This window comes from Stenella coeruleoalba, assembly GCF_951394435.1.
Source record: "Stenella coeruleoalba genome assembly, chromosome: 2".
Lineage (NCBI taxonomy): Eukaryota > Metazoa > Chordata > Mammalia > Artiodactyla > Delphinidae > Stenella > Stenella coeruleoalba.
The window spans coordinates 114,705,732-114,725,915 of NC_137147.1; the positions used below are offsets into that span (position 1 = coordinate 114,705,732).

Sequence of the window (20,184 nt, forward strand, 5' to 3'; positions counted from 1 at the left end):
TTCCTTACTTATGGTCATCGTCTGCTTGCCCATCTTCCCCACCAGTATGCTGGCTCCTTTAAGAGCGGCATCTGTGCCCTTTTCGTTTCTATTTCTCCAGTGACTCGCATTTATAAGGTGTAAAATAATTCTTAGGTAAAGTGCTAATTTTAAGACCTTTGTTGTAGCATGGAACAGAGACACTGTGAGAAATTACCGACTGAAGCAATTAGTCTGAGATAAATCATTAGTGAAAAAGGGTCCATTTAAAATGAAACTCCCCCTTTCAGGTTACATTCTTTTCCATGGGATATGCTGTATCCCTATCATTCTTCTTCTCTATAGCACATTCACAGTAACAGCAGTCTTACCAGAGATCACAAACTCAAATGCCTGTGGGGTCAGGCAGGTAACAAAGGACAGAGGAGAGTTGGAGGAGGGGGGGAGTGGCAGTCTGGGGCTTGTACATCTTGTCTAGAGGAGGCGGCAGCCACTCAGCCCCAGTGGATTACCACCCACCACCCACCTCTCTAACATTTAAGGAACTACAGGCCAGATACTGTTCTACGTGCTTAGGAGCTATCGATGGATCAAACAGTCCTGACTTCAGACTGCCTGGCAAGTTTAGTGCTTACATTCTAGTCGGGGGAAGGTACAGATCATAAAAAGTAAATGTAATACAATAATACATACAGTGTGTTAAGTAGACCCTAAGAAGGTGGTAAGTACTATGGAAAAAAAAGAAAAAGAGCAAGGTGGGAATTGGGAATGCTGGGTAAGGGGAAATACCAGGGCTGTGAGATCTTCCATCTCTTCAGGAGAAATCAGAAATCCAAATTGGTGTGAAATACGATTTTTCAATAGATACACTAACTCAAATAAAAAAAATTACTCCATGAGCCAAACAAAATTTAGGTCCATGGACTGAATAAGGTCTGGGGTACAGAGGTCTGTCATCTTTACACTAGAGTTCAGTGCTTCTCCAAGTGTGGTCCTCAGACTAGCAGTATTAGCATCATCTGGGAACTTATTAGAAAGGCAAGTTCCTGGCCCCTCCCCACCCGCCAAATTGGAAACTCTGGGAGTGGGGCCCAGTGTCGTCTTATAACAAGCCCCCAAGGTGATTCTAATGCACACTCCAGTTGGAGGCCACTGCACTAGATAAATGCGTTTGGTTACTGGAAGCACACAGCATGCTGAGCATTTGTGTAGATGGAGCTGGAGAGCACTCTTCTGACAAGGAACAAAGACATTCATGAGTGACTACAACACTGAAAACCACACAGGCCGCCTAAACGCCCATCTGCCCCCAGCCCCATACTCTTCCTTAAGGGCTCTGATATGCAGTGCCTGTTACCACACAGCTGCATACTCAGAGCACGTACCATCACACACTTCCTGCTCCTGTCATGTGATCCACACAAGCCTGTGGAGAAAAGTGCTGCCACGCAGGCCCGTTTAACCCTGACACTCCCCAGCCCATCAGCATGTCAGAGCCCCTGATTTCCACCTGCTGCCCTCATGGTCCTGAAGAAGGAAGCCAGGCGTGTGAAAGGCAGAGGAGGTCTGCAGACACAGTTAAGAAGAAAACCACTTCAACGGCGACACACATTAAAATCACAGAGAAATGTGCATTTAACATGGAGCAGTTCTGAAAGCATTTTACCTTCCAAAAGCCACAAATTCCCGAGTGTGTTAAGAAGAGAAAAATCATTTTTGGTTATTTGAGTCTCAAAGTAGTCATTTCATCAAAATGATGAAAATAAACAAAAACTACAACCCCAAATCTCCCAACTCTGAAGATTTTATTGGTTTAGCCAGAAATGTCTTACCTTCATTTTGACCTTTGCACAGGAGGCCAGACATTCTCTACAGCCTTTGTGGACAAAAGCACCACAATCTGAAAAGAGAGCAAAACCCCAGGTGACATTAATACACAGCAAACAGATCCCCCAGACTGATTTTCCATTGCCACAGCAACCGACAGACTGCCAGGTGAAGTCGCTCACACGTCAGAACGTGACTAGCCGAAATTACAGATTGCAGCCCTCTTCTAGGAAGCAGGCATGCGATGTCATTTGGAGGAGGAGAAACAAGAGCAGATGTGATTTCTGATTAATAAAAACTAGAAATCTGAAACTTCTCGGGCAGGAAGCTGAGAGGCTACAAAACTAAAAGTGAAAGCATCTGCTGTCAATATGTAGGTCTAAGTCACAAATAAGACATAAATGGTATGTATTTACATATATAGACATTTACATATACCTTGAGTAACACCCACAAATAATACATAAATACAGCCCCTTAACAGGGGCTGTGAAATCTGTAATGGCTGTGTCAAAGGTGGAATGTGAATCTGAAAATCTACCTGTTTATGACCTTCGACTTGCAAACCTAACTACCCTGAACTTTTTGCAACACCCCGAGCGAGTCAACAGCTGCAGAAGAAAGGTCATCAGAACCACCCTAAAGCACCTCTGGGAGCCCTGACTCAAGAGAAAGTGGGAGACTTCTTGAATGATGAACAGAGATTTACCGCAAGATGAAGCACAGCCCATAATCCTGCAAGGACACGAGTTTATTTCAACTCTTACTTCTCACTCCTTGGCCCACAAGGGCCACTGATGTAAGAACCCCACCCTCTGTGCCTCACAATAGGGTCATCATCAGCTTGTACTGCTTCTATGATGTCATAAGAATGGTGCCAGGAGGCCAGAGGTGAAGTAAAACAAATACAAGAGCTGTCTGTGGGGACACCCCATGATGAGCATCTCTCCAGGGAAGGACTGCCTGAGAAAATCAACACATACCACCCATCAGGCAATACTTCACACCCTGATTTGGGAAGCACCACGGGTACTGCCTATGGTAACCCACGAATCATGGGCCAGGATGCTCTCCTGGTTCCTACGTACGGATTACGAGGATACTAGAATGGAGACTGCCAGAACCCCAGACGCTTTTCCCCATTCCTTCCTCAATGCCTACTGGGTTCACAGGTCTCTTCCCTAACACCACCAGTCACAATGCGTTGGATAATCTTATGGTTTTCTCCTCCACTGAGCGCTCCTCTAGGGTAAGGTCCCTTCATCTACTGCCGAATCCTTAATTAGGTCTCCCTAGCATAATGCCTGGCTCATGCCACCTACTCAAACGTCTGTTGGAGATCTTATGTCTATTTTATCCAAAAGCCAAGTGCCCTGACACAACCTAGATTACAGTATGTCAAATATCTTATCAACACTAAAAGGAGTACTAGAAGAACCACCATCACACTAAATGTGATTTAGGTCCTGGCTCTCCTAATTAGTTAATGTCACCCTATGCAAGTTCCTTCTCTAGAGGCCTCAGTTTCCTCAGACCTATAAAATGAAAGGAAGTACCACATCTTCCCCCAAGTTCCTTTTCTCTGTGATCCTATAAGACTCCTTATGCTACATCTCTTGAAGAAAGAGATAATTTTCCAAGTAAATCCACTAGATTGTTCTATAAGGTTCATGTTGCAGAAGAGTTTTCAACTTAGTCATCTGAATTATCACTAGGACAGACCCATCCTTCAGAGCATGGTTAGGGAAAGTTCCACTTAAAAGAGGCGATAGGGAGCAACTCTACTTTTGTTGACAGGATGGCTCAGAGCGGGAACTTGTCTGGAAGTGGGGTGGGGTGAAGTATTCTGGGCCTTTTACTCTCAGGCCTACCAAGCCTTCTATCTAGCTAAGCTCTGCTAGCTCCACCCCAAGGGAAATTCACTGTCTGGTCATTTTTCTGATGTTAAACAATCAGAAGAGACATCCATTTACCAACGGCAGCATGAGGAGAGACTCTCCTGGGAAAGGCTCACTCAGGGAATCAACAAGAGGAAAAAACCTGGAAGGCTTTATCTCAGTCACAGCTCTATTCTTATTTCCATTGTTTTCTTCTCCGGGAGAAGACTGCAAGGGAGCTATATGGATGCTCCCGGCAATTCCCACTGTTTGGGATCATGACCATTTCCACATAGGAAGTGAAACTGTTCCAGAAGTCAGCAGCTAAAAAAGGGTTATGTATCATTGAATATTAATGCCAGGGTTTCTCAGCAACATCCCTTTCTGGGCACAAGGAAGGCTCTGCAGAAAGAGACCCCTGGGGAGTGACTCATTCTAATCAGCAAAAGGAAACATTTTGAGGATATTTTTCTCAAGGACCGGAAACCACTGGCCCTCATTAAATTGTCTAGTTCTCTGCTACTTGAAAATAAGGATACATTTTGATAAAGAAATCGTCTTACTACTCAGAGAAAAAAGCAGAATCACAAATAGAAATCCACATAACTCTGAGATGCCAATGCTGTTATACATCAGGCAATGTAATTCATATTCCAGGATCTAGACTTGGTGAACTTTGGCTAAAGACTTTAAGCCCCACTAGCCAATGGTCTTCCAGAAAGACTCAAAGAGGCAACAGGTGGGCTGGACCGTTTGCCTTGATTGATTTGTATTCAAAACTTTTTGCCTCTCACTTCTCAGAAACTTTTTTAATGGCTCCCCATCATCTTTAGGATAAAGCCCAAACTTCTTACTTAGCTTGACATGGCCCATCACGTGCTGTATACATTTCTAGCCCCTTGCCATGTTCTGTCACACCTCTGAGCTCTGAACAAACTGTTTCCTGTACTTGTGTCCCTTTCCCTCTGTTCCTTCCATGACTAGGTTGGCAGGACTCAGCTCTGACTCTCGCAGGGAAGATAAGACTCCCCACCTCTATGCTTCTGGAATTCCATGCTTGCCTCTGTTATAGTACTGTACTGTGATGGCCATACTCTTCCACTGGGCAGAAAACTCCTGGAGGGAGTCTAACTCTGTCTTTCTAAATTTTATATCCCTAGCCTCAGCCTCAGGCCCACAGTAAGCACTAGATGTCTGAAGGAGGGAGAGGGGTGGGCAGGTGAGCTCCAAGCTGCTAGACCCACAGCATGAAGTATAACAAAGTAGTTAAGGCAAATATCTATATTCATCTTCTAGTAAGACAGAACGTGTTTTCCCCCCCGTATCGGCCCCACTATCCTTACTCAGGGTACATGTCTCCCCTCCCCTGCTACACAGATGCCTGGGACCACGGGGTGGTCTTATTGCTCCATCATCTCTTTCTCATGCACAGGCTTTCCAGCTCCCCTCCCTATCTTTTCCCTCTGTCTTTCATATACATCTTCTTTAATCCCATTCTTACTTACCCTCTCGAGTCTTGCCTAGGTACCCTAGGAGAACCTCTTCTTCACTCCATTTTACTTAAACAAAATATACTTTAAAACATGGGTGATAAGAATATGAGGAAAACTAATGAATTCCTATCATGGACAAAAAAAGCCCACATTTTGAAATGGAATTAAAGGTAGTGCCATATCCAACAACACCATCTTAAAAATGTTTAAAACTCCTCATAAAACAATAAGACAAAGAACCAAACAGAAAAACAATACAAAGACTATGAACAGGCAATTCACAAAAAACACAAAATGGTGCTCAAGCTCTCTAGAAATTAGAGAAATGCAAGCTCAAACAACATAGAAATATCATTTCACATCCAACCAGATTGGCCAAAATAAAAGTCTGCCAGTTCTAGGTACTGGTGAGGATATGGTGATGCAGGAGCTCGCATCATCTGCCGATGGACGGTACATCCATTTTGGAAAGTAATTTGGCAACATCTAGTAAAGGTAAAAACGTGCTCACACAATGAATTAGCAATTCCCTTCTTGGTATATAGCATGGTGATACACACAAGTACAATTAAGGATGTTCCCCGCGGCACTGTAACAGACAGAAATTGGAAATAACCCAAATGACTTAGTAGTGGAACAGATTTGACATATTCAAAACTGAAATACCATATAAGAGTCAGAAGTCAATAATCTAGATCCATGTGTTTCAATACCCTGTTTGGATCCCCCAAATATGATGCTGAGGAGAATAAAGCAAGTTACAGAATGAGATACACTGTATGGTACCACTTAAATAAACTAAAAACAAAAAAAACATTTTTAATATTATTTATATATAAGATAGTTATAAAACACTGGCTTCAGAAACACACTGAATTCATGATAGTGTTTGTCTTGGGGAGGAAGGAAGAGGAATGGGATTAGGCAGGGAAACAGGGGAATTCAACCTTAACTATAATGGTTTATTTCTTCAAAACTGAAAAATAATCTAAAGTAATATGACAAAATGTTACTTTTTTTTCATCTTGAGTAATGGGCACATAGGTGTTGGTTATGTTATCCATGCACTATTTTATATTAGTGTGTTCTTTTTTAAAACCCAAATTCTAATTCCTTCAAAGTTCCCTGCATTTGCTTATCTTTTAAAAGAAATATAAAACAATTTTCAATTAGATTTTATTATCTTATATTCCAGTTAAAAAACAGCATTTTCTCCTTTGCTGTAATGAAAATCGATATTTTAGGCATGGATGGGCAACACAGGGTGGTGGATTTGCTTGAGAACTTGCCACTAATTCTGATCTACAAAAATGACCAACTAGTAACTAGTACACCGTGGACAGAATTTGCTTTCAAGTTGCATTCTTCCTGTTTCTTTCCTCCCCATCAGTTCCATCACCCTATAGAGAATTAAACAATGGGAAAGGTACAATCACTTTTAAACAGACTTTGGCAATATTCAAGTTCTCAGGCCAGTGTTTGAGATTTAAAAGACAACTGCAATTGATGAATCATAAAAGCAGAAGTAATATTTAAAATGCACTTCTGGTAAACAAATTTTCATACAAATCCACTTTAGTTAACTGAGACATGTCCCCAAACCCACAACCCAGCTGAAAACTTTAATATACTTCATTAACATGGTCACAAGTCTTAGAGATAAACAGTTTGCATAGATGTCTGCTTAACTTACTCAAGTACCTACTTGGAAACTACTCTACTTGTCAGCAGGCTGTCCTGGACTCAGTTCATGGCAATGGTTTTAGTGGTATACGTGGGTGGTTTAGCAACTTCCGCCCCACTGACATCAGCCAAAGTCATGTCGTTAAAACCTCTGTTTTGGAAAACAGACAATTACTGAGAACTTAAGAATCGAAGACAAATCTAATACACTTTCAAGCTCTCTGCCACAGACTATACCATGTTGTTAGGGAGATCAAAGAATTATTTGGCCTTTTATTTATTTTTCAAAAAGATTTCCTGATAGCAGTAAGCAATATACTTTCATTCTATAAAGTTCTTCAAAAAGGTCTTGGCACAGTGGTTTATGGGAACAGAGCTGACCCTTAATTAGACTCCTCTGAACTTAAAAGCAAACAGCCCAGCCTTCAACTTCTTTTCTTGCTACAAGGAGGCATCAAACAAAAGGATATGAAGGAAAACCCACATGACTGGGAGCTATCATCTATTTGTTGCTGCATTTTTTTTTAACCTCTGCCACCAGATCTTTGGTGAACTGTTATATACTATACACTCTCTTTCAGCAGAAAAATCAAACAACCCGTTAGAGAGACTGGCTTAAGAAAATCAGCATTAAGAAGGGTAAGAGGAGTGGCCATGCCAAATTGAAATTACAGCATGGCATTTTCCAGGCCTCCCTGTTAAGGGAAGGATTCACCTTGAGTTGTGTTGGGGACCTGAAGGAAGGGCTCTTCTGCCACTTCAGTCCAGTGGGCGATGTGCTGAAGAGCTCCTCCTAGAGACAGGTCTGAGCAGCAAAATCCATCTGGGGAAAATTCTCTGACCCTTCTTAAGGATAAACATTGGAGAGTTTTTTAACTTTAAGGAGAGAAAGGTGCAACTGCTTCCTATTGTGTCAACCCTAACCAAGATAACTCAAACAGAACAACAAAAAAACATTTAAATACCAACAATTTAGAAATACACGCTCCAAAATTATTTCCACAACTTCTTGTTTAAATTCTTTGGGGAGTGTGAGACACTGCCTGGTCTGGACTGACAGAGTGTAGATACAAAAGCCTTGTAAGATATTCTTGGTAGTTAGTGTAATAACCACAATGCTGATGTACAGGACAAGAGGAAAGCCACAGATGACCCAAATCATCTTAGCTGAAGTGCTCACCTAGCAGCAGTTTTCAGAAGAACACTGGTAAACAAACAAACAAAAACCAAAATGAAACTGCTCTGTTTGGATAAGAATTGACTTTATTGCTCAGGCTCTTTCACCTTCCTTTTCCCTAAACGAACTTCTTTTCCTTAATCAGATATATGTATTTTACTATCTAAGCAATGAATTCTAAATACAAGAAAACTGCCTATCTAGAGAGCTGTCTTCCCGGATAAAATCTAAAGCTGAATCCAACTGTCACACACATTCTAAACTCTTATGTTTCCTACTTAGATTGCAGCTGGTCTACTTGTTTATTTTTTTTAATCAAGAGAACCAACCTACCACAAAAGTACTCAGAAGCTGCTAACACAACAGAAAATAAATCCACAATAATCTCAATATCATTTTACATCTGTTTAAAGCAAACAAAACAGAACCACTGGCAATCTCCAAAAAACCCCGAACAGAACGAATTCCATACTCTGAAAGACTCCACACCAAGCATTCCAAAGACCAAATTATCTGTGGCAGCTGGAAAGAACAGCTGATTATTCAAGGGAAGCTTTACATAACTACAAGAAGTGAGAACTGGAAAGACGCTCTTCTCCTTTCTCCATTAAAGTCACTGAAATCCTAAAATAAGGGTAGAGTTTTGGCTGAGTTTAAAACAAACCAACCAACCACACACACAACCCTGTCAAGTTTCTCATAACTTAAATTACTCTGAAGCAGTCCTGACAAGGGGCTTCAGCCCCTGCTGCCACCATTTGTCTGTTTTCCAGTAGCGGACTTCAGGGGAGCTACAGGGAGGCTTCGCTACTGCTCCCTGCTAGTTCTAGCATCTTGTGATCCTGACCATTTCCACCTAAGGGACTCAGCTTTCACCACGACTTGACTTCAGACCGCTCCAGGTGTGTTCTACCGGGGTGAAGAGATGCTGATTTGTTTTAAAAATTCTATCCTGCTGTATCTCTTAATATTTGCATGCAAAAAGATATATTAAAGTGAATAAAGACATTTGAGAGACAGGCGAAGATCAACATCAGCCATCGTCACACAAAACCATGATGAACCGTGCGGCTGATCTCTCTAAACCACGAGTCAAAACTGACTGAGCAGCCACTTGGGGTCTGAGGCTCCAGGGTCAGCAAACAGGGTTAATGTTAAACCAAAAAAGGGAGGCTAAGAGCACAAGGGTTTCCTGGGAGTTAAATGAACTGGAGGGATGCTATGTTTCCTGAGACCCCTGGGAAGATCCTGGACATGAGAGGGGATGGAGGGAGGGGGGAAAAGAGATTCTGAGTCCCCAAATTACTCATATTTTCCACTTCCTGCCAAGGTTACAGATGGTGCTTCACACACACAAACATGCACTGCAGGCACTGTTCTTCAGGAAGCTGGAGAGAACCAGCCCATTACTTTTGTTCCTTTGGGAAGATGACTACATGTTGTTCCTTTGCTTTCAAGCCTTGATTTTTTTCCCCCTTTTTTTATGTGGCAGGCAGCAACCTGTCAACAAACAGACCTTAATGCCACCACTAAATGTCGAGCTTATTTCAACATTACCTCTGGAGCGGACTGCAAAGGTACAGTTGAGATAGGTAGCCCCTAAGATTCTGAGGTGGGGTGGTATTTAAACTAAAAATGTATTTTTGCACCTTAGGTGCATAGTAGAGTAATAATCAGGCCCTATCAAACAGTTCCTTTTTGCTGTCTGATTCTCTGTTTATTTATTTATTTTAAATTTTATTAAAAATAATTTTTTTGGCCACACCACATGGCATGTGGGATCTTAGCTCCCCAACCAGGGATTGAACCCATGTCCCCTGCACTGGAAGCACAGAGTCTTAACCACTGGACCTTCAGGGAAGTCCCTTGATTCTTTCAGTTTAAACTGAAAAACATTAACTTTTCTTCCTTGTTTTGCTAAGCGGGTAGAACTAAGATAATTTGTGACATTTTCAGTTTGACCAAGTGATTTCCATAAATCAAAGAACCACTGGCAGAGGACATGATGACTATACTTCCTCCCCCAGACTGATTCTCCAAACAGAAAAGACTCTTGTGATGACACACTGGACTCAGTGAAATAATCTGCTTCCAAAAGAAATAGACACCTGAGGTGACTTAACATTAAAAATTACGAATTAAACCAAAAATCCCCCATCCTACTTATTATAAACACTGTTAGCATAAAACTAGTAGTCGACCTATTTTACTGATTTTCTACTTTTAAAACGTCTTACATAAAATATTGTTATATTGTGTGCTATCAAATACATAAAATACTTAGTACAGATATTTGAACTATAATTTTAACATTTGCGTTTGAAGTCAATAAAAGAGAAAATGAACTTGTTTTGATGGATCCAAAAATGAGAAATCAGGTGCATATTATACTTGGAATTCACATAACTACCTCAGCATCTAATTTATGTCTGTATTTAGTTTTGCATACATAACATAGAGAATATCTTCATTTTCATAGATAAGCTGGTACAAATATTAGCAGTTAAAAAAAATGGCTTGCCTTGCAATTATATTACGTTCTTCAATTAATTCGAGATGGAAGGAAAAATCCAAACAAGTAGGTAGACTGACAGCTACAGTTAATATGCTGATGTTAAAATTTGGTTACACTTTTGAGCATGTATATTTTTAAGTACGTTTTAAATTAGTTTAAATCCAAAAATCTGGAACTTCCAAAACACCAGTTCCACAAAAAACATTCTGAAAACCACTGTCCTATCTACCAAACTATTTAATTACTACACAGATGTGTGGCTGAGAAGTTTAGTCTACAAGTCTCAAAACTTTTTTTTTTTTTAATTAATTTATTTTATTTTTTGCTGCATTGGGTCTTCGTTGCTGCGTGCAGGCTTTCCTCTAGTTGCGGCAAGCAGGGGCTACTCTTCGTTGCAGTGTGTGGGCTTCTCATTGTGATGCCTTCTCTTGTTGTGGAGCACAGGGCTCTAGGCGCGCGGGCTCACTAGTTGTGGCGCATGGGCTTAGTTGCTCCGCGGCATGTGGGATCTTCCTGGACCAGGGCTTGAACCCGTGTCCCCTGAAATGGCAGGTGGATTCTTAACCACTGCGCCACCAGGGAAGCCCTCAAACCTCTTTTTTTCTTTTTTTTTTTTTGCGGTACGTGGGCCTCTCACTGTTGTGGCCTCTCCCGTTGTGGAGCACAGGCTCCAGATGCGCAGGCTCAGCGGCCATGGCTCACGGGGCCAGCCGCTCCGCGGCATGTGGGATCTTCCTGGACTGGGGCACGAACCTGTGTCCCCTGCATCGGCAGGCGGACTCTCAACCACTGCGCCACCAGGGAAGCCCCCTCAAACCTCTTAAGTCTGTTTTTTCCTCATCAGTACCAGACCCCACACAAGTGATTCTCCATGGGTTGCTCTGGTATCCTTGGGCCATAGAAATTTCCAAAAGGTACCCCAGGTGTCCTCTCCAGGGGGAGTTCTGCCACAAGCTATACTGACAGCATAAAGCGGTTCAACAGTCTGAGGTGCCCTAGCTGTATTTCATCATGAAGTTGAGTCCAATAAAAGAGAATTTCTATTTATGTTTCACAGGGAAAGGTATGAAAAAAACAAAACTGGGTTTAGGATGCCTGGTTAAAAGAGGTGTGTTCTCCTACATCATAGTGGGTATTTTTGCTACCTGACAAATCAATCATATGTCAGTTGCAGGTTCAGTAGTCACTGTAGTCTAACACAGACTAACGATACAGTCAAGGAGAGTATAATTCAACTCTTTTAACCTGGAAACAATGTATACTCAAAAATCAATGACAATGATAAGATGTTTCATACACTGACATACATTAGACTTTTTCCAGCCTGCATTTAAATTGAAAAGTTACCTGGAGCTAGTCATGGAAAGAGTCATCCACTCACTATAACCACAAACCTATGGTCCTCTATAGCACAAAGAAAAGGATTCTTTGGGTCCTCAAACAAGATTTTCTCTCTCTTTTGTCCCTAAACCTTCTGATAATATTTCACTTCACAACTCAGAACTGAGAGTTGGTGGAATCAACGATACTGCTTCTTATTCATGCTGGTGCTATACAGAGCAATTTCCGTAGGTCTTCTGTCAGGCTGACTGCTTTCCAGAGATCATTTTGCTCTTTGTCATTAAGTTCTTCATACAACATCAACATATTTTGCTCTTTCATCAGAGACCGGCTGACAACCAGAAAAACCTCTGAAACTACCAATGATCTGATGTTTACATTTTTTTTTTACTCAGAGGAACAATATTTAAGTACAGTCTTAAAAAATTCAAACACAAAAGTATAAAATAAAAACTTAGTCCCCTTCAATCTCTCCTCTCCTAACCTCTTTTACAAATTGTTAACAGTTTGGTGTACATCCTTTTAGATATTCTTATACATCTACATAAACAATTACTGTTTACTTATCTGCTTTCTATAAATTGGGATCATACATACAGTTCTATTTATTGCCTCTCAAGTTATCAAAATGTCTTGGAAATCTGTCTGTACTTGCAGAGCTATCCCAGTGGCTGGCAAACCGTGGCCTGGGGGCCGAAGTCAGCCCACATCTGTTTTGTAAATACAGACTTATTGGAACATAGTCACATTTATGTCTTGTCTATGGCTGCTTTTGTGCTGCAAGAGCTGGGTAGGGTAGTCACCACAGACACCTAATAGTCTGCAGAGCCTAATGTACTTACTATCAGTTCCTTCACAGAAAAAGCTTGCCGACCTTTGATCTATTCTATTTTTACTATTGGCCTAATATTCCACCTGATGAATAAATTATATTTTACTGTTGGACATTTAGTTCCTTTAAAATTTTCCACAATATGAATAATGCTGCAACGAGTAAGTACCAAGGATTATACCTTGAGAACTCTTCTTTATTTATTTTTTGGCTGCACTGGGTCTTTGCTGCGTGCGGGGCTTTCTCTAGTTGCGGCGAACGGGCTACTCTTCATTGTGGTGCGCGGGCTTCTCACTGCGGTGGCTTCTCTTGTTGCAGAGCATGGGCCCTAGGCACGCGGGCTTCAGTAGTTGTTTCTCACGGGCTCTAGAGCACAGGCTCAGTAGTTGTGGCACACGGGCTCAGTTGCTCTGCGGCATGTGGGATCTTCCCGGACTAGGGCTTGAACCCGTGTCCCCTGCATTGGCAGGCAGATTCTTAACCACTGCACCACCAGGGAAGTCCCGAGAACTCTTCTTATAAGCGACTGTGTAATAAGCAACTTGAGAAAGGTGCCTCTAATTACATATTCCAACCACTAAGAAGAAAGGATCATCATGTGATGTGATAGAGGTGCTAAATACGGCTACAATGGCAATCAGATTACAATATATAAATGCATCAAATTAATGCTCTGCATTCTTTAAGTTTACACAATGTTGCATGTCAAATATATTCAGTTTTAAGAAAAAGAGCAAGAGAAAGGTGCCTGGCACATTCGGCTGCTCAATGAATATTTGTTGATGAACTGCTTTTGAATGAACCACAGTGCCTTGCAGAGTTCAGGTAACTGAAGATAAGAAACTCAAATGCATACTTACTGGTAGTTAAATGTAAAAAATAAATCCAGTCTGAAGTCATCAAGATCTTCTAGAATATTCACCCAGCTCTCCCCCTACTGAAGCAGAGGACAGAGTGGAAGCCATTTTCTCTTATATATATATATATAATAAATATAAATCAGAACAATCCACTGAGGACACAGAACACTGAAGTATGTGAAAATCTCCATGAAGATTCTTCAAGAACTACTTTCATTCTTGAAGTTTTATTCAGTTATTTTTCAAACCCACCCCTTGGTTGTGTAGTACTCTGAGCAGTAGAGAGCATCCCCCTCAACTGGGGAGAGGATGTGTGGTCTCAGGGCACATAGTGGGAGCTGGGACTGAGACCCCTAAATAAAGCCAACAGCTTTAAACTAAAGACTGTAACAGCCATGCTGAAGGGCCTGGAGAAAGTCCACCTACTGGCCCTGCAGAAGCAGCAAGGAAACCTGCCCTCCCCAGGACCCTGAGTGAGAATTCTGTATCACATATGAATCCAGGGTCCAAATTTACACCATCCATATCTCCTGGAACCCTGAGTTAAGAAATCTTCTCTAGAGGTTTAATGGAATCCCAATCTAGGAATGATGAAACCCTGAGGGATCCAGCTGAAACAAATGCAGAACTGCTGCATCACAGGGTCACTGTGACAAAACAGGGAATCTAGAGGTTCCCACGGGAGGGAAAAATGACTTATAAAGCTGAAGCTGAACTTACAAAACAAAAAAACAAAAAAACCCAGATACCATGTAAGGAAGCAAACGGCTATGAAGAAGCATTAGCAAATGCACAGGCAAGAGAAGATGTTGAGAGTTATTAAAAGTCCCTAATGGAAAGAACAGAATCTATACTGCTCGGGGATTTTCTTTTCTGCATGCTCAGTTATGCGTTAGTTTTCTAAAAAATATATTTTATTGAAAATACATATTTAAAAATTACGTTTTATCGCAGAAAGCAGGTGTTCAGTGTGCTGTACTGATGAAGTTCCTTGAATATTAATTTCATGCTGCCAGTCAAGAAATATGACCTTCCCCTATTCTTCTCTAAGACCAGTACTCCCAAAATGGAGATCAGACACTTGGCAGGAGGGATGCACAAAATAATTCTTTGAAATAGAGGAGGAAATTTTTACAGCTCTCACTTATATTGACTTAAAAGAGAAATGGAGTTAATATATAGACTGATAAATGGGTGGCTCACTCAGCCTTAATGTTAGGCAGCTTCCTGTTATGTTTGATCCTAGAGGATTCTGGAAGGAAGAAGAGGCCCTCGGAAGGTAGGTCAGGGATGTGTAACAGCTTCCTCATTCGTTTACTTTCAGCATCTTGTGATGAATGGAAATTTACAGGTGCTCAATAAAGTAAACTTATAAATTATATTTAGTTTCAACTAAAATAAAATGAAAAAGAGACAAATTCCTGCAAAGAAACTGTGCATCTAGGACAATATTAAGAAGACTAATAACTAACCAGCAAACAAGAAAATGGCAAACCTGACTTCTCATTCCTAGAATGAGCTCCTTGTAATTATAGTATAGGACATGTACGTAATTTTTTACACACACATTACACACACACACATACCCCGTGTGAGTAGACTAAGTATGTTTTAATGATAGATAAACATACTAAAAAGTGCTTGGTGACTACTGCCCTAGACATCCAAGTTATTCTAGTATTGAGAAGCTGTCTGTGTCCAGTGGCTAAGAAACTAAACTGGTGACTGGTGTCCTAAGAATGAGTCCTATTAGAACCTGGGCTCCAGAGTAACATGCTGGGGGGATATTGAACAGTGACAGTCTCGAGGTCACATAAAATGTATTACTATGCTGGAGTCGTTATCATCGTCCCAGTAAGTCACACATGAAGGAGGACATAAATGTGTGTGATATCTGCACACGAGGATGAAAAAAGAGATGAGAGCCCCCCGGAAGTTTTCTTTAAAAAAAAAAAATAGGACAGTAAAACAAATATGGCTGTAGACAATACTGGGGTATAATATATCCATAAGAGGCATTTTACAAGCACGTGAGTGTTAACGCCACGTCACAACGTTAAGTGTTAACGTTAACGTCGTTTAAAAAGTCACAACAGCTGCAGCGTGGATAAGATAGGCTGTGTGCCAGTTGTCACTCCACTCTTTCTCTAAATATCAAGGAAGCAAGTGAGTGGAAATTATTATTGCAGTAACTTAGACTCTGCTCAAATAAAGTTTTAAACATTTCAAATTTCAGTAAGTCAACTATTTTTAGTAACAGATCACTTGGGATACTTCACATAAGTGACTGAAATCAAGACAATGTCATGACATCATGGTCTGAGAAGTGCTTCTTGGAGTCTGAGTTAGTCACTATTTGGTCTGAATTGGTTACAGGTATGACAAGATCCGAATCACCTCAGCCTCTGGAAGAGTGGACCTTTACACTGGCCACTTCTGACCACAAGCAGCCTCCTTGATTTTCCTTGGTGTGCACTATGAATATTATTACTTTCTATGTGTGTGCAACCACAAAATTCTGAGATGTAGTGCCTCAGAGCAAGGATCTGCAAATTAACAGCCTGTGGGCCAAATCTGGCCTGTAACCTATTTTTGTATGGCCCATGAACTACAAAGGGTTTTTACATTTTTAAATGGTTGAAAAAATAGAAAAGACTAATATTCCATGACACATGAAAATTACATGAAATTCGAATTTCACTGCCCATAAATGAAGTTTTACTGGAACACAGCCATGCTCATTGGCTTATGTATTATCTATGGCTGCTTTTGCACTACAGCAGCGGAGTTCAGTAGTGTGGCAGAGACTGTATTGCCCATGAAGTCTAAGAAGTCTGCTATCTAGACAGAAAAAGTTAGCCATCCTCTGTCTCAGAGCATATCGTCAAAACCAGGAACCATGTTCAGTTAACAGACTTGGCTTTAAGGTGGTAGTAAGCAGGTCAGCAAGAGGTCAATACGGAACGTCTCTGCACGCGAAGGTACTCTCCCTCTCCCTTGGCAGTTTCCGTGACTTGACGCTGGTCAATGGCTGAAGCATACACCAAAGTACTAGAGTAAAATATGAGCATATACGACCTGACAAGGGACTGCTGGGTAGCTTGAGGGTTTGAGGTTATGAGACTGTTTTCATGCTGACATGGACTTCTGGAATAAGGTAGTGGCTTAGGGACAAAAGGACAGGATATTTAAAATTGGGCTGTCTGAAAAAATTATAGGCTGTATGTTATATATCTAGAATTAATTTCTTCAATGCTATTTAAAGAGAGATAGAAAAAGGGCTACTTCTCCACATAAACGAGGAACAGATTAGGGGTGGGAAGGACAGGAAACTAGAAATGAGTTTTTCTGAGCCAAGAGCGTTCCGTCACACAGGAAGAAGCATGTCTCTTACTTGCACAAGTATAGGCGTCTTTGTTGGTGAAAGGCTTCGTGCACTGGCTACAGCTGATGGGACCCACAATAGGGATGGAACTGAAAGTGTGCCCGTTCAGAGTCTTCTTGTCCTTCTCCTTCTCTTTGGCATCTTTCTCCTTCTCCTTAATTTTATCTTTCTCCTTTTCCTTTTCCTGCCAAAGAAAACAATCGACAGTTAACTGAAGGCCTTCAGTTAACACTAGAAGGCCTTCCCTTCTGGAAGGGTACCCAGCTGGCATGTGGTCAACAGTGGCTGGTGAATGTTTTGGATGAAAATTCGGAACACTGTCCTGGACAAAATTTTTTTTTATTAACCTGTGGGCATTTGAGCTACATTAGAAAAACCTTAAGAGGACTGGGAAGGCTAAACAGTTCTGTCAGTGGCTTATTCACTGGTTATTTATGCCAACAGACACATTCATTGCCCAATGACCAGCACGAGAGAGAAAGAGGCTTCTGGTGCTGGAGGAGGAGTCTGCAGTGGCCGTGAATCCTCCTCAGTGAGCCACAGCTCGGCCCATGGGGGAAGCTGGCAATGAGCTCAGGGCCAGCTGCAAGCAGGAAGCAGAAGAAAGGATGGTGACAGTTCTGGGACCAGCCTGAGGGAGAGGAAAGATGATTGGGCAGCATCAAAAATGACTCGAGGGTCCCCTCTGACTGCCTCCCAGCCATCACATATCCCCACGTGAGGGCACATCTCTGATGTTTCCTCCCTTACTCTAGCCAGAAATATTAACTATCCCCCCACATATACATTTTCTATTCTTACTAATTAGAATTTCAAGGTTCACAGATATTAACTTTGGCCCAATTTTCAAATTGGGGGAGGAGGGATTTAAACCCTAAAAATTTAAAGAAATACTAATGAGTGCTAGATCCTTAATAAAATACCCAAAGCAGCCAGGGACATTTCAGGTACACACTACTGTCAAGAGACGAGGGCTGTGGGGTCTAACTATATGCTCTCCACAAGAGGTCCTTCACAAACACGGTTAGGCACACGCTCGGCTGGTTAACCAATACCAAATGAATAATTCTCTTTCAAACTAACTGGACCATGAACTACAATTCACAGAGGTAGGTAGAATGCATTTATTAGTTGTCATCACCACTAGCCCTGGGGTACCCATTTTCCAGGGCATACACTACTACTATTGTAATCTAAAAAAATTCCTGGAAAATAGGTACCCCAGAGTCAGTGATCCTGACAACTACCAAATGCCTTACATTTTAAATCAATGCCTTCTACATACATTATTTCATCTGATTCAATAATTCTGAGGTGAGTAGGGTGGGCATTATGCTTCCCATGTTCTAACTGAAAAGAGCAAGATAATAAATAGCAGCTAAAAGTTTGAACAGTTACTGTGTGCCAAGCACTGTAGTATACAATTGACATGAATTTTCTCATACATTGGGTACAACCCAATGAACTAAGTACCAGCTATGATCTCCATTTCACATTTGAGGAGACTGAGGCTTAGAGATGTCTCATACTGTACTGGAGGTCGCACACCAGTAACTGCCCAAGCTGGAATTAAGTTCCAGATCTGCCAACTCTAAAGCTCAGCTCTCATTCACTACGCTCTACTGCAAAGGGCTGGAGAGGTCTGTTGACTCACAGAAGGTCACACAGCAAATGATCTGCAGTTAAAATCAGAACCCAGGTCTTCTGACTTCCTATTCAGAACCCATCTGCTATACTGAAATGGTGAATATTTGCTAAGTCTATGATTCATGTAAACTCCTTTGTTAACAGAATGAATATCATAAAACTCTAAGAGCCAAATTGCTACACTTTAGAACCATAAAAAATAATGGAGAGGAAGGGAGAAAAACAAACTACTTCACTTTACAAAACAGGAAACTGCTCTGAGTGAAAATTCGTAACTGCTAAAGTATGCAAAACTAATGAAAATAATAAAAATTGAGTTTTTCTAATAATTTCTTTCTTCTAACTAAATTTTGCTAAAGGCTTCTTCATACATTAAATGTTAAACTGAAAAGCACCTGACATTTTGCTCAAGAAAGCTTAAAAAAAAGCATGCTGTAAGAGTTAAGAAAATCTTCTATGGGGACTTCCCTGGTGGCGCAGTGGTTAAGAATCCACCTGCCAATACAGAGGACGCGGGTTTGAGCCTTGGTCCGGGAAGATCCCACATGCCATGGAGCAACAAAGCCCATGCACCACAACTACTGAGCCTGCGCTCTAGAGCCCATGAGCCACAACTACTGAGCCCACGTGCTGCAACTACTGAAGCCCACACACCTAGAGCCCGTGCTCCGCAACAAGAGAAGCCACTGCAATGAGAAGCCCGCGCACCGCAATGAATAGTCCCCGTTTGCCGCAACTAGAGAAAGCCCGCGTGCAGCAACAAAGACCCAACGCAGCCAAAAAATAAATAAATTTAAAGAAAAAAAACCTCATTTCTACCTTTAAAAAAAAAAAAGAAAAACAAAATCTTCTATGGCAACTCTCTCAAGCCTTGCAATGCTCTTCGAATCTGAATAGATAATAAATTATTTCCTCATCCTTTGCAACAATCCAAACTAGCTCCTCCAGGGATAAAAACAACACAAAACAATAAACTCCACTGTCTCTTTCTGTATTTATTAGGTTAGTGCTTTAAAGAAGTCAGGCGCTTACCTCCCCATGTTTTAGTCCTATGAATCTCACTGTTATAAGGGGTGCTTCATGAAACCGACCCCATTTTACCGACATGATTCGATCCCCATGCCAGGAAATGTGTTCTCACGGAAGGAGGGGCTCATGCCGGCGGGGCACAGCCCAGCAGCTTCGAGCTGCCATCAGAGCAACCATTAGAGAAACGGTAAGAGGAAGCCACGGACTGGTTGAGAAAGGGAAGGAGGGAGGGCTGAGGCTGTTTGTTTCCTTAAGACAAGCTTAACTATTTGCACGCTGCCAGTACAGCCAACCACCCTAGTTACAAAGAACACCGGACACGAACGAGAACAAATTCCCCCTAACACAGTGTGTGTGGACAGTACTTAAGTTGCAAGATGGGAACTCTGGCAAGATTGAGGCCGATTTTTTAACACCAGAAGTTAAAGAACACATCTATTTAATTAGATGTGCTCATTTTATAAAAAGCAATACATTTACAAAGAAAACTTTTTTTAGTGAAGTCGTGCCTGTGGGTAAGGCGGTGATTGGTAGTTTCC

The 20,184-nt window shown here is 41.5% G+C and overlaps 1 protein-coding gene across 11 annotated transcripts in view; it reads right to left on the bottom strand.

Annotated features, from left to right (window-relative positions):
* Nucleotides 1–20,184, bottom strand: part of AKAP13 (A-kinase anchoring protein 13) — a 340,842-nt gene that overhangs the window by 31,736 nt on the left and 288,922 nt on the right. For all 11 annotated transcript variants that reach the window (XM_079914830.1, XM_079914822.1, XM_079914829.1 and 8 more), the window contains 2 exons: nt 16,979–17,153; nt 1,812–1,879 (listed from right to left, as the gene is read on the bottom strand). In XM_079914830.1, coding sequence (XP_079770956.1) covers nt 1,812–1,879; nt 16,979–17,153 — 243 coding nt within the window. The remainder of the gene's footprint in view (nt 1–1,811; nt 1,880–16,978; nt 17,154–20,184) is intronic.